Source organism: Tupaia chinensis, unplaced genomic scaffold (assembly GCF_000334495.1).
Source record: "Tupaia chinensis unplaced genomic scaffold, TupChi_1.0 Scaffold000355_1, whole genome shotgun sequence".
In the NCBI taxonomy this organism is placed as follows: domain Eukaryota; kingdom Metazoa; phylum Chordata; class Mammalia; order Scandentia; family Tupaiidae; genus Tupaia; species Tupaia belangeri.
Genome location: NW_006159850.1, coordinates 14475186 through 14491187, shown reverse-complemented (window position 1 = coordinate 14491187; position 16002 = coordinate 14475186). Strand labels below are relative to the sequence as shown.

The window sequence follows — 16002 nt, the reverse complement described above, 5'->3', positions numbered from 1 at the left end:
CTGCTGCTTGGGCAGAATTGAGGATAAATCTTGAATCCTAAAGGAAGTTGCCCAACAGGCCGTGTGTATTCCTGGACATTTGATTTTCTTGGGAGCTGGAGGCTGTCCACTTACGTTTGTCTGAAGTCATTCTGATTGCTCAGAGAGCGTACCAGACAAGGGCTTTGCTTTTCTCTCTCCTGTATAAGATGCCGTAGGTAAGCCGCCTGGCTTAGCGGCAGCACAGAGGCAGGCCAGCCCCCCAAATGTGCCGCCAGCACAGGTGCCCTGTGAGCTTCCCTGTCCCCGTCTCTGCACAGATGCAGCCCGTGAGAGGGTAGCCTTCAGAGCCGACAGCACCTTATGAAAGAAAGGGGCCCACCCTCCTCCAGCACAGTTCCTGTCTAAGGGCACAGGGAGAGGGGAACCCCCAACCATGTGCAGAGGCCTGGCCCTGCCAAGCTACGACTATAGTGACAGAACCCAGACTGAAACCTAGCCACATCTGACACTGAAGTGCCAGCTCTTAACCCTACATGAAGTGTTCTGGAGGTGAGAGTGCTGCGTGGGACACAGGGAGCCAGGTTTCTGGTTTCCCCAGTGCGCAGTTCTGGGCTGACTAGGGTGCTGAGCGTCATTATTGGACAGGGATTCTGGGCAGGAGTCACAGATAGGACCCAGCATGGCTAGCCATGTATCCCTCAGACCAAGGTGCACCAGTGGGGCATAGCGCCTTTTATGCCCCTACTTTTTATTAATAGGGTGCCTAGGAGCTTCTGTTTCAATCCATTTCAAAGGCTCTCCATTTACAGCTGTTCCTTTCTCCTGGTACACAGGTATGTCATGTAAAGAGCATTGGAGAGGGCCCCGTTATCTACATCCATCCCTTCCAAATAGATTTTGGCAACATCTACGTCCTACAGGACTCCTCCAGGATCCTCAACGTATCTAACCAGTCCTTCATTCCTGCATTATTTCGAGCACACATGGTAAGTCACGGGACTGTCAAGTGATGAAACATTGCCTTGTCGTACTGGCAGTGGCCCTATGCTCACAGCATGTCTGTGAAATTCTCACCAGAAGCAGAGATTGGCATGATTAAACTGTGTCATTCCCATCCCAATTCCTTGTTGCTATAATCCTTTCATAGATTAGGAAAACATAAGGTGCATATCTTTTGATAAAAAAGAAAATTCATTTAAAGATGTTTCAGAGGCTGACAAGTTCTTACTGAACCTAAGACCAGCCTAGGCCTCCAAAAAACATTATTTGAATGTCCCTGTAACGTGAAGTACTTTCTTTAATTTGAATACTTTTGACTACAAGTTTGTTTATTTGTTTAATTCTTTTTTTTTGGGGGGGGGAGAGGGTTTTGCTATAGGGCGTATGCACTTGCCAGAAGGACAGAGACAGACCGACAGAAAGCAAGAAATCACCCCCCAGGGAGGATGGCCACATCTCAATCCCTTTTCCTCCATTCTCCTCTCTGGATCTTGGGCGCACACACACGTACCTGGCATGAGTTTAAGCCACCGGATCCGGGACTCAAATCGCAGTTGACTACATGGGAGTCCAGCAATATAGCCATTACGCCCAGCAACATAGCCATTACGCCAACTGCTGGTCCCCTGTTTAGTCTATTTCTTAGAAAAGAACTATTAATTTTGGGGGCCAGCAGGTGGCACGGTGGTTAAGGCACTGAACTCCCACATGGCCGACCAAGGTTCAAGTTCTAGACCCAGTGGCTTGTTTTCTCACTTTTCCTTTCTCTCTTTCTCTGTCTCTCTCTGGTAAAAATTTTTTTTAAAAGAATGATAATAATAATGAAATAAATATTTTTAAAAAAGAATTATTCCTTTTTAATGTTATTTATTATTATTATTCAATTTGACAAGAGAGAGGAAGGAAGAGTGAGGGAAGAAAGCAAACTACCAAGTCTGGGATTTGAAATGTGGTTGGGCCTGTGGTAGTCCAGCACCTCAACCACCATGCCACCTGCTGGCCCCTGTTTATTCTATTTTTATTCTCTATTTCTTCTGAGTACAAGGATGTATGAAATTCAGCAAGATAGTATGTGCCAAAAATAGAAATGAAAAAGAAGACAGAGAGCAAAGCAAAGATACATACAAAGATAGATATAAAATGATTTTAGAAATAAGTCTATCTCCAGACCAGCAGTTGGCATAGTAGTTAAGGTGCTAGAGTCCCACATGGCCACATGGTTTGAGTCCTGAACTCAGCAGCTTGAAAATCGTACTGGGCACATGTGCGTGTGCCAAAAGGAGAACAGAGGAGATTGGAGGATAAGGGATTGTGATGTGGTCATCCTCCCTGGAGGGTGATTTCTCACTTTCCCTCTCACTGCCTCTCTCCTGCAAGCACACATGCCCTACAGCAAAAACCTGAAGGAAAAACAAAAAGAAAGAGAAAATGAAATGAGCTATATAATTTCTGTGTATTTTATGACATTTAGACCTGCAAGTATTCTATAAGCTAATTTTTATTTTTTTAATTCTTACATAAGGACAGAAATAATACAGTATTTTGGTGTGGGTTTATTTCATGTGCAGAATATAGGAATTTTTAATCCAGTAATTGAAAATATTCTTGATTTTACAAATAGCTTCCTATATTTAAATATAAAAATTATAATAACATAGCATAGTTTCCTCAAGTTATTGGCATTTGAATGAGAGCTGACATTTAGTTTTGATATTTGTGATGTATTTCTGAAGAATCATATATAATTAATTTTATAAAATTCACTATTGGAAAGAGTAAGATTTTTAAAAATTTATTTCTTCCATGAGTGATATAGGCAGATAGATATCCCCAACAGGGTTGTCATACCATGGTCCACCCCAGGCCTGGCTAGTCTGGATCACAAGCACACATACATACCCCTGGTATGCTCAGGGAGGTCCCAGGATGTGAGCCCAGGACCTTTCCCGTGTGGTCCAGCTGCATTACCTTTGTGCCACCACCTGGCTCCCAGGATTGTAGTTTTCTGTCTGTTTGTGACAATATCTCACCAGAGATATTGCTCCCAATTAGCAGTCATTTCTCACTATCATAAGTCATTTTTTTTTATTATTTATCCTTATTTCTTACAAAGGAAGCCATTTTCATACGTAGTTATTTTTTTAATTGCCAGAGAGTATTCACTTGCCAGAGACAGAAAAACAGTGAGAGAGAAGGGGAGAAAGCATCTCCCAAAGGGCATGGTCACACTATAATCCCTTCTCCTCTTTTTCTTCATCTTGTCAGGTTTTGGGGAATGAATGCACACATGCCTGGTGTGTTTTTCAAGTCACTGGGGGTGGGATTTGAACCCTAGTGGGTACTGACTCCCTTAATCACTAGGCAATAGGGTCTCTTGTTCTTTTTAACAGGAGGTTCTGACACACCTCCCATGTTGCTTCAGCACCTGTGGATCTTGTATAAAGAATATTGCTCGACAATATTTAAAGAAAAATCTTATAGAAGGACACTTCTACTGGTTTGATCCAATTACATAATGGATGTGTTTTGGAAGAAAGCACATGAAGTTCAGCCTTGGCTGCAGTTAGCCCAAAGCCTAGTATATAGCTGTCAGTGACACTTTGGGATTCAGCTGGAGCTAAGAAATCTTACGGTGGCCTGCCTCCATGTCTGCAGGGAGAGGCCGTTGTAGTTAGATGTCTAGAATTCCTGGATCCAGGAAACAGGAATTCCGATACTTTATTCACATGGTTCTTTAAAAACATTTATTCTTCCTGGTCTCCTGCCATAACCATACACAATCACATGGCTGCAAGACAATCACTGAGCTTTCATATTGCCTTTATATCTACACCACCGGGTTACTTCCTAAATTCAGCAGAGACCCCCTTTCTATGTTTGTTTATGTGTCTGTCCTTTTAAATTAGTCTGGGTATGGAACTCCCAGCACCTAGCAGAAGGCTTGGCAGTTATGATGATGACACCAAATTAATTACAACTAATTTATTTAGTTCTAAATATTTGCCACTTTATAAACAGGGCTTAATTTATTACAACTCTGTGAGAAAAATCCTGTTATGATCTCCATTTTAATGAGGTGGAAACAGGCAGTGACAGATTAAATAAATTGCTTTCACCTGTAAGTGGCAGACCTGGCTCGGGCCCACCTGGTCTGACTTCAGACCCATGTTCTTTTCTGCCTTACTACTCTACCGATTGACTTTATCTAACCGGTGGTTATGAAAATAGTCTTGGAAGCCAAGGATCTTGGTTTCATATTTTAAAAGACACTTAAAGGTAGACACACCTAGAAGAGCAGGATTTGCCAAAAGGCCAAGAGAAGAAATTAATTTTTTTTTAGATATGTTTCATTTCATTCAGAAATGTATTGAAATTTATACATGTAAATTATCTCCACTATGTCATTTTTCAACCAACCATAATTGCTTCAATGTAAATAATCTACCTTTACATTTCCTTTTTTTTATCCTTTATAATGCAGTACAAAAAAGCATTCAGTTCACATATGTAACTATATATAAATATCACTAACTATTACAGTTCTTAGGAGAGGTTTAAAATTCAAATTTATGCCCCTACTTTAACAAAATAGAATAGACCAACCCAGAAGGAGATTGACAGGAAGGCATTTTTGGCACAGGGTCTTATCCATTTTAGAAAGTAGGGAAAATGTGGCCATTACTGGAGCGTTCCTTTTAAACTCAGTGTGGCAACTGGCCTGTAGATTGGGCAGGAAGCCCACCTTGACGGCCATCTTGGTAACTGAACTGCTGGCTGTGCTTCATATGCTATGCCATCCTTGCATATCCAAGCTCACACTAGGCTAGGACTAAGTCCTCTGCAGAATTTACTGTATAGAAGAATGTGCCTGAGAGATTTCTAATGGGCAAACAGTAATCCCCAGGCCTTTTGACAGATGATGTCACTGAGATGTTATAGCCCATAATGTGTTTAAAGACAGAAGGTTTAGTTTTCAATGGTAGATGAGCTCAGCCCTCAACATGAACTAACTGTTGCATCTATGGAAGGAAAGTGTTCAAGGAAGTGGTAAGAAAAAAGGGATAAAGAAAAAGGAAAGAAACGGGCATGAATCCAAGACCAATTACAGTTGTATCGATAGTATTTCTCTCTGTTCTTTTTGTAGTTGTTGTTTTGGATGATGATCTAGTGTGTTTCATTGCTAAAAACAAGAAATACCTGAAACTGGATGATCTATAAAAATGAAGTTTTATTCAGCTTACCATTTGGAGTTTAAAGCACAGGACCCCCTCTGGCAGGGGTGTTGTGGAGTCCCAAGGCATTTACATCATGAGGGCAAAAACTGCACAGAGCATCTGTGTCCTTGTGTCACTATCTGTCTCATTCCCTCTCCATTTTAAACCCACCAGGACTTGACATGGGGGTCCTACCCTGATGACTGTACTCTTAATCTATTCTTAAGGGCCTCACCTTTTAACACCATAGTGTGATTTAGAGTATGCGTTCTTAATCCTTCACAACCAAATCTCGACATGTGAATTTTGGGTGAACATTTTAACCATAGCAAATGAGTTTTGCAAAATAGTAGTTTCATTTACTAAGACATATTTATGATAAAATATTTGGGTTTTTAGATCGTAGCTAAGTTCTCATGTTGAGTGTTTCATGTCAGAGCACTTTCTGTGTTCTCAACACATATTCATTCCCTTTAGATTATAGCATTTCTGTCTATCCATCCATCCAACTGTTGATCTGTCTATCTATTTATTTATGTTAGTTTTTTGCCATAGGGTGCCTGCACTCACTAGTAGAGACAGACAGTGACAGGGCGAGAGGGAAAGTGAGAAATCACTATTCCTCCCTCACATGGTTGAAATGGCTACACCACAATCCCTTTTCCTCCATTTTCTTGGAATTTGGGGCACACATGCACACACACCTGGCACATTTTTCAACCCACCTGGTCTGGGACTTGAACTGCACAATCGACCATATGGGATCCAGTCATCTTAACCACCACACTACCTGACTATCCCAAACTCTTTATTTACTTTTGAATTGCCAGAGGGTATGTGTACTCATCAAAGAGAAACACTTGGGGGGGGGGAGAAGTTTCACTTACCAATGGGATATGATCATGCTGCAATCCCTTTTTCTCCTAGTCACTTCTCTTCCCTTTTCTCCATTTTGTCAAGATTTAGGTCACACATGCATATGCACCTGGCCTGTTTTTGTCAAGCCTCCTGGGCTGGAATTCAAACTGTGGCTGGCCATATGGGATCTGGCGCTCTTAACCACTGCCAGCCCTATAGTGTCCCCATTTAGCAGATAAAATAACAGGTTTTCTTAGGAAAATCGGCCAAGGTTACATGACAAAAGTCTGCTATACCTCAGATTTTCTGAATTTTAGTCTAGTCCTTTTCTGATCCACCACAGAAATTCTTGATTCTAGAGATCAGGAATATGTACATTTAACATATTTTTAATGCAAAAGAATTAAAGAAATATACTTGACAGTAAAATTTAATACGTGTTAACTTTTTTTTTTCAACATTTACCTCAGATTCTTTTACTTAAAGAAATCAAGACCCAGCCATGGTAGCACATGATTTTTCTCTGCCATTCCTCCTGATTCTTACATGGAGAAAAAAAAATAGATACACATCCTCATCCACACATCCATATGTGTGTGCGTGTTTGATATGTATGGGTATATGTACATATTCTTCCGCTAGTCTACATGCCTGTTTTTTACCTCTCAAATGTATTTTCACCTCTTCATTACTTTCTGTTGTCTCCCCAGTGGTATGTTCCGATTCGCAAATGCGGTCTGGTTTTGGCAAGCCTAACGTTTATCCCATCTATTTACATTTTCAGTTTAATTTCAGTGGCTGTATTTTTTAATTGCAAGAATGATCATTGCTTATTCATAGTCACTTCCTGTTAAAAATCTTTCTGTTACTGTTTCACAGTCTGTTTTGTGTATATTGTCTCTCTGAGGATCTCAGGTGCCTTTTCTGATCAATTTCAGTTTATGCTATTGATTATTCAAGAATGAATTCATTGCCTGATTGTTTGCAGCTGTTCTTCTGAGCATTTGGAATTTTAAATGATAAATAAGTCTGGTGTGTGGGGCATGTGCTTCTGTCCTTCTCAGTGCTCATTTCTCCTTTTCTAGCCTGCTAATGGTTGTCTTCACCTTGGATAGTGATCACTAGTTTTAATCAGGTCTTGTGCTTCCCCTCCCTAGGGATATTGGAGAAATCACAAATTTAGTTATTGCTATGGCCCATGATTTGGCCTAGGGTCTATCCACATGATAGTACCTACTTCTTTTCTTTTTATTTATTTATTTATTTATTTGGGAGAAGTTTTTGCTATATGGCATGTGTTACTCACCAGAGAGACAGAAAGAGAGAAATCACCCACCAGGAGGATGGCCACGCCGCAATCCCTTCTCCTCCATTCTCCTCTCAGGATCTTGGGCATGCACGCACACATATCTGGTGTGAGTTTAAGCCACCAGGTCTAGGACTCAAACCACAGTTGACTACATGGGAGTCCAGCGACATAGCCATTACACTAACTGCTGGTTCCAGTCCCTACTTCTTCACCACTATGTCCACTGCCCCTACCACACATCTGTGTGTAGCTTAAAGTTTTCATAACATCACAGCTTTGTTCAGCCCCATCCCTTGTTCCCTTCTTCTTTCTGGTCCCATTTTTCTTTCTCAAGGTGCCTCTACTGGTTTCAGAACCCAGAGGCCAGCAGGTCTCTGTCTTCAGATCTCTACCTTGTTTCTGTTCCGTTTGTAGTACGTATGATGTTTATTTTGCTTTTGAGTACTGCTAGTTCTTTCTTTTTTTCCCAAATTTTCTCTCTCTTTTTTTACGTGTTAGAGTGGAAGCCATGTTTTAAGTCTTAAACTTATTTATAGCTAGTCCTTTTTTTATTTTAGAGAGTCGTTTTTTTAATTTTTCTTTTACTATAGGGCATCTGTGCTTGCCAGAGAGACAGCGAGAGGGACAGAAAGCAAGAAATCACCCCCCAGGGGGATGGCCACATTGCAGTTCCTTCTCCTTCATTCTCCTCTCAGGATCTTGGGCACATATGCACACGTGCCCAGTGTGAGTTTTAAGCTGCCGGGTCTGGGACTCAAACCACAGTTGACTATGTGGGAATCCAGCAACGTAACCATTACACCATCTGCTGGTTCCCGGTTAGTCCTTTTAACCACTTTCTGTAGTGCTTTATATATTATCACAGGAACACTTACAGAGAGATGGCGAAATGTTTTCAGTTGGCAGAGTTCTTCTATCTTTTCCTTAATTGTGGACAAGTGTACAGAATAGGGAATGAGAAGAGAATAAAATGGTAGTTTATCATGGTGGGCATCTTTTCTTTTGCCACATAAAAGTCATGGCCATTCTGAAGTAGACTGAACTCTTCTTGAGCCATCCCAGGTGACCCGGGGGTGGTGGGGGGGGAAATACCAGTGGCAATAACGTCAAGAGACCTTGAGAAGCAAAGGTTCGTGCTTGACAGAAAGTTGCGAGTCTCTCACTCCCACGCCATTCTGAAACCTCTTCGGCTTTGGCAAAGCTAACCCTGAAGCCCAGAAGATAGCTTCCAGCGGGTCCTATTGATTGTGAAGCACACTGCGAAAAGGAAAGCTATTGATTGAACGTTAGTTAACGTGGTGGGTCAGCACCTTCCCTGAATTCAGAAAGGCAGCTCTACTGATTGAAGATGATTAGCTTGAGTACAAGCTCAAGCCAGAATGAAAAGAAGGGGTTTGGTTCCTTGGTTACTGCAGAGCTATCCAGAGAATAAAAGAGAAATAGCTTGATTTCCTGTATGCCTTTCAAGTCCGTTCACCTTTATTCTTTCTGTCCTAGTCCTTAGTTTTAGAACAAAAACTTTGTAAAGAATCACTATTCAAGTATGCAGTTAGTACCAGTCATCCCAGAAGGGGGTTAAGGTAAAACTTCCTTTTTATGGATCAAATGTGGTCTTGTTGTTGTTGTTGCTGTTCCCTTCAAATCCTATCTTCCTTCGGCCATGGAATTTTATAAGTTCTCCATTACAGGCATCATCGACCCAACTCCTGTCACTTTTAAGAGATGGTGGTCATTGTCATTATCAGCTAAAGGATGTAGTCTTCCTGTTTTGCACACTGACAGTGGACAGATTCAATATTAAGCAAGTACAAAATGAAATAAAGAATTTTTATTTAGTGAACAACAACAACAACAAAAAGAAGTGCATTAAATAGCATGACGAAGAGGTTTATTAATGGTAGAAAATCGCCAGCACACATTCATCGAGATTACGTGATGTTTATCAGGGAGAACATCGTACTCTTCTTCCACTCCACTTTCTCTTTCTTGTCACAAGGTAGAGGACAGAGAATGGAGAGGCTGGTATGAAACAGCAGAATTCTCCATAGGATGGCACTTGGAGTATGTATTTTTAAAGTATCAATTGCGATGAAATTGTTGTGTGAAACATTAAGTTTCATGCTTTGGCGGAAAAATCTTCCCCAAGGATATTAGGATACTTAATTAGGATGCACCTGGGAGGTAAGGGCAACATTATCTGAGGGCAATGATGGATGTGTGCCGTGCACAGCTCTCAGGGAGTTACTGAGTACCTGAGTATTCCGTACCATCAAGAGTAAGGGTATTGTATTCAGACAGAAGTAGAATCAAATCCTAGTTCTGAATCTGCTAACTCTGGGCAAGTTATTTCATTTTTCTGAGCCTCAGTTCCTTCTCTTTACGTGGAACTAATAATGGCATCGAGAAACTTAAACATGATATATGTAGAAAGTGCCTGTTAAAAAGTGAGCATTTTGGGCCAGCAGTTAGCGTAATGGCTATGCCACTGGACTCCCATGTAGTCAACCGCGGTTCAAGTCCTGGACCCGGCGGCTTAAACTCATGCTGGGCGCGTGTGCGTGCATGCCCAAGATCCCAAGAGGAGAATGGAGGCAAAGGGATTGCGGCGTGTCCCTCCCCCTGGAGGGTGATTTCTCGCTTTCTATCTCTCTGTCTCTCTCTGTCTTTCTGGCAAGCTCGCACGCCCTATAGCGAAAACCTCTCCAAAAAAGAAAAAGAAAAAGAGCATTCGCTAAAGGTAGTTTTGGTTATTAATGTTGATAGACAAAAAGATCCAGATGTAATGAGCCACGGAAAGACATGCATTTTGTGGCACTACATCTGAAAGTCTTTAGCATTTCTTTTTTAGATAAGAAAGAACAAGTCGTAAGGAGCACTCAGGGAGGCCTTCAGGTTTTGCAGTAACTTATCTGTATAGTATAGAGCTCCACGGTCTCGGGGCTTTAATACTGCCTTTTCCTTTTTCTTCACTCGTTTCTCCATATTTTGACAGTAAATACATGTGTATCGAGGTATGTACACGTGTCTTCACCTATCAGGGAAAATGGGTTTATTAGCAAATAAATTGCTATTTAGAAATTTTAGCTTCCTTTGCTTTCTGAATATCGTAATGAAGCTTACTTCTTCATGTGTACTGACGCCCCCTAGCCCCTAGCACTGTGTAGATCAGGCCTGTGTGCACACGAGCTGTCCTCTTTCCTTGTATTTAACTGTCCTGGTGCCTTGTGTTTGATCTGACACCCTTCACCGAGTTGAAGGACATTGAAAAAACAGTACCATTTAGAAAGAACGGTATGATCTTCGTTCAAGGATGCTAATCTAGTTATCCCAAAAGATCATCAGAACATTATTACTTGAGAAAAACATGAGTAATGTATACCTGTCTTTATAGTATAAACAGTTAATTGGCCTTATCATTCTTATAGACTTTCCCCCATAAATAGGAAAATCAAGAGAGATAGCAGTTACTTGACCAACAGGGCCTCTTGGTATAATTGTACAGTATCTTTCTATTCATTCTATCATTCCAAACTTTTCCCCTAAGACAATTTGGACAAAATGAAAAAATCATGAATTCAGGGAATCAAGGAGTAAGCAAGCCACTGACAACCTAAGAGTAAAAGAAAACCAACATATGTATGCCTAGCATCTGGGACTAATTTTCCTAAATGTTTCCAAAAGAGGTTGAAAGTTGCTTTGAGAAAACTTGTAAGTCTAAAGAGAGAAAAATTGGAGGAGAGGGCCAGCAGATGGCATGATGGTTAAGGCACTGTACTCCCACATGGCTGACTGAGGTTAAAGTCCTAGACCTGGTGGCCTGAAAATCACACCAGACACATGCGCATGTGTGCCAAAATCGGAGAAGAGAAGAGATTGTAGTGTGGCCATCCCCCCTGGGAGGAGGAGGATTTCTCACTTTCCCTCTCTCTGTCTCTGTCTCTCTCTAGTGAGTGTACATGCCCTATGGCAAAAACAAACAAATTTAAAAAAATAGAGGAGCATGGACTCTGATAAAACACCCAGATGCTGAGAAAGGCTGTATACTAGGGAACAACGGTAAACTAGATCAGATCCTCAATTCAGATGATTTCAATCTCTTCCTGGATGAAGGAGATCCAGGATTGCTAGTTTCCCCTCCACAACTTTCCCAGAAGCAAACATATTATCATCACTGGAGGGAGAGAACGTCATTTTAGACCCCCAGAATACCTCTATAAACAATGTTCAACCATTTATTTTAAAATAATCAGGCATACAGAGACATAAGACAACTTAGTAGAAAACTAAAATATGCTTACCACATTAAAGGAAATAAAAATATTTAACATTCTGAGAGAGATCTGGAAACTATTAAAAAAAAGAGGGAATTGTAGACATGAAGAAGACGATTGAAATTAAGGACTCAGTGGAGAGAGAACTGGGAAAGTCAAAGACAAGTCAGAAGAAACTACCCAAAATGCAAAATGGAGAGAGAAAAGGTTGAAACATACAGAAGAGATGATAAAGCAAACAAAAATGGGAGTATGGTTATTGGAATATTAGAAGAAGAGAATGGGGAAGAATAGTTCATGGCTGAGAGATCAAGCAACACATTTAAAAATCATTATGGAAACCAAGCAAGATAAACACAAAACCAAGCAAGATAAACATATTATAATAAAACTCTGATGACCAAGAATAGTTGTTAAAATAAGCTAGATAAAAGACACCTTACTTTAAAAGGAATAAGATTAAGCTGGCAGCTGGCTTCTCAAATACTCCTAAGGCCAGGGTGCCATTTTGCAAACAAGAAAACTACAAGAAAAATCCTCATACTGAAAGGTAAAACTCCAGCTTCCTTTTCTCTCAGTTCCCAGAACATAGGCAGAAGATTGGAAAAAAAAAATTTTTTTTCTGTGAGAAATTTGACCAGCTACAAGAAAAGGGAGAAATTAAACTGATAATCAGCTGTCTGGAATATTTGATGGCCTTGTTCGGCTGCTACCCAAGCATACAGAGGTTTTAGTGCTTCCCTTTTAAATTTACGTCTTACCCAAGCTCCACCAGGAAAGCCTATAATAAAATAAGAAAGAAACTAAAAAGCATAAAAAATGAGAGCTTGGAGGAAATAAAGACAATACAAGATAAGAAAGTTTATTTTACTTATTTGTTTATTTTTTAGATTTTTGCTATAGAGTTCATGTGCTCTACAGAGAGACAGAAAGTGAGAAATCACCCCCCAAGGGGGATGGCCATGCCACAATCCCTTCTCCTCCATTCTCCTCTTGGGATTTGGGGCATGCACGCACACACGCCTGGCATGAGCTTTAAGCCACCGGGTCTGGGACTCAAAATGCAATCAACTACATAGGAGTCCAGCTACATAACCATTACACCACCTGCTGGCCCCAAGAAAAGAAAGTTTAAAAGAAAACAAAATGATAATTAATTCCAGGAAAATAAAAGACAACTTCATATCCATGAATAAGAACTGGTGATACTTTTTAAAAATAAAAATAAAAATATGCTCATAGAAACTAAAAGTATGATCACAAAAGTTTAAAATCTGATAGAATTATAAAAAACTGTGATTCTAAATCAAAGGTTTAGAATCTGATAGAAAAATAACATTGAGGAACTGTCAGAAAATAAAAAAAAAGAAAGAAAAAGCTAGAAATTAAGAGAAATTAGACAGTTGGCTCAGGAGTTCTAAAATTCAAGTATGTCAGAAAGAGCAAAATTTAAAATGTAAGTGAGGAAAGTATCCAGAAGTAATGTTTTTTTAAAGAGGATTTTTTTGCTATAGGGTGGTACATGCGCTCGCCGGTGAGACAGAGACAGGGAGACAGAAAGCGAGAAATCACCCCCCAGGGCGGCTGACCACTCCGCAACCCCCTCCCCTCCATTCTCCTTTCAAGACTTTAGGCGGACACGCACACACATGCATGTGAGTTTAAGCTGCCAGGTCCGGGACTCAAACCGCAGTCAACTATGTGGGAGTCCAGCGACATAACCATTATGCCATCTGCTGGTCCCATCCAAGAAGTAATTTGAGGAATATATTCAGAACCAAGGAAAGGAATATATGGAAAAGAGTTATCAGCTGTGCCATGTGATGGATAAAATAGACGCCTCTCAAAGCACACATCATTAGGTTCCAGAAGCTGCACACCCAGACAAGGCTGTAAGAACTTCCAGACAGAAAACATTAATGGCAGTGGTCACAACCCCCCCAAATTAGGAAAACACAGTGACATCAAACTTCTTAACAGGAACATTAAGGAGAAAAAAAGACTTCTTAAGGGAAAACAAATCCTAATCTTAAATTCATTCCCCAGCCAAAAGACTAATGAACTGTGGAGTTAAAATAAAGACATTTTATACATGTGAGGTCTGAAAACTTTGCATTCTGTATACCCTTTTCTCAGAAAGCTATTGAAGAATGTGTGCCCTACCAAAATGAGGAGGACGTGAGATTCAGGAAACGGCAACTCAGGCGTGGGACAGACTCTCCAGGAGTGCAGGGAAGGGTTCAGCATGGTTGGCGTCCCCAGGATGCCAGCCACGTCACAGGCCCAGAGAGCAGCCCATCCAGGCAGGACTTGGAGAACAGGTGGCCCCTAGAGAGATTTGTCTCCAAGAAAGTGGAACTTATAGAAAACCCGGTGTTTCTGAAAGTACTGAGAGGCATTTCGCTCCTTTGTTTGAGAGCAAGGGGATGAGTCCAAGATAGATTGAAAACCAAGAAGAGACGGTGATTCCTGGGAACATGGATTCTTATAGACAATGAGAACTGTAATCACAGTATACTTTTCCTAGTTCAGCTGTGAACATTTATATGGGTGTAAATGGAAATAATCCTCTGGCTGTAAAGTAACTATTGGGAGAAGAAAGCAAGAGAGACAGAGAAGCTATATGACCCGCCATAGTGCTAAGTAAATGGATAATGTCCAAACTGAAAAGTTAAGCAGCCGCAGTAGATTACTTAGATATAGAAGCATGTACTGCAAAACAATGCTAGAAGAATTGACCATGGTTGACTGTGTTAACAGACAAGGTTTGGAGTTGGGGAGAAGAAGGGAGCATAGATTCAAAGTACCACTGTATTTCACAATATACTTTCTCTAGAACTGTTTGACATTTAAAACTGCATATGTGTGGATTTAAATCATGTTATATAGCATGCTAACATTTGTATAAGAAAAAGTGTATGTTGGGGCCAGCAGGTGCTATGGTAGTCAAGACACCAGATGGTTCAAGTCTCAGATCCAGGGCCTTGAAAATCATGCTGGGGGCATGTGTGTCCAAATTCCCAAGAGGATCATAAAAGAGAGGGATTGTGGCATGGCCATCGCCCCAGGGGATGAGTTTTCACTGTCTCTGTACGGTGAGCACACACGCCCTATGCTACAAACCTTTAAAAAAAAATAGTGGGACCAGTGGATGACATAATGGTTACATCACTGGACTCCTATGTAGTCAGCTGCAGTTTGAGTCCCGGACCCAGTGGCTTAAACCTCACGTCAGGCGTGTGTGCTTATGTGCCCAAAATCCCAGGAGGAGAAGGGATTGTGGAGTGGCCATTCCCCCTAGGGGGTGATTTCTCACTTTCTGTCTTATAGCAAAAACAGCTCTTTAAAAAAAGAGGGAAGAAAGAAAGAAGTATATATGCCAATATGCTTTTTAAATTTTAGTCATAAAGTATATCTGAAGGATATGCAGAAAACTGCTAGCAATGGCTTACTCTAGTGACTAGTGACCATGCACAGGCAGGGGACACAGGCTCTTTACCTTCACTTCCATTTGAATTTTACACTGCACATGTATTATTTATTTTTATAAAAAGCTTCTAAGGAAACAACCGGGCATGAGACTGAAGCAAGAGAGCAAACAGAATTAAAATTAAATGGGCTCTAAAGAGGAGGAACGGCCATATTCTTTTAAGATGAGTTATTTATTCAATAAATGCAAGCGTGTGTGTTCTTGTTAGCAAATAACATTATCCTTATGGAAGAAACAGGCTGAAGTTTTTTTTAAATTACTCCTTGTCACACCACGCAGATAATCACAATGAAAATTGTGTGTGTGTCTCCCGAATTTCTTACTGTGTGTGTGATCTAATGTACTCCTACCCCCTCCCATGGCATAATACTATTTTGTTATCCGCTATTTTCACTGAACAATATATTGTAGCCACTTAATATGAATTATTAAGGAATACTTCACTACAGATCATTTTTACTGACTGATTTTATTGCATCATTTAACTCCATCACAGTTGATTTAACTAATCCCCTACTGATAGTTTGTTCTCAGTTTTTCCCTACTATAAACAAAGCTGTGTCTTAATTGTAGCTCACATTATTAACTGTTTTCTTTGACTAAATTCCCAGAAACACAGTCAGTCAGTCAAATGATAGGAACATAAATAAAGTCCGATACAGTTTGTGAATTATCACCTAAAAAAAAAAAGGGCCAATTTGCATTCTGCCCCCCAGAAGAATGTCACCCTCTCCAGACCCTCATCAACATTTTTGGTTTTGATTTTGCCAAATCTGACAGAGGAAAAAATTGTTTACTGTTACTTAAGTTCATGTTTCTCCAGCTTACTGGTGAGGCTGAACATTTTTTATATATTTATTTGCTGAAAAATCAATTTTA

The 16002-nt window shown here is 40.5% G+C and overlaps 1 protein-coding gene across 1 annotated transcript in view; it reads left to right on the top strand.

Annotated features, from left to right (window-relative positions):
* Nucleotides 1-16002, top strand: part of HYDIN (HYDIN axonemal central pair apparatus protein) — a 378086-nt gene that overhangs the window by 168553 nt on the left and 193531 nt on the right. The window contains 1 exon segment of the mRNA XM_006152662.1: nt 816-968. Coding sequence (XP_006152724.1) covers nt 816-968 — 153 coding nt within the window.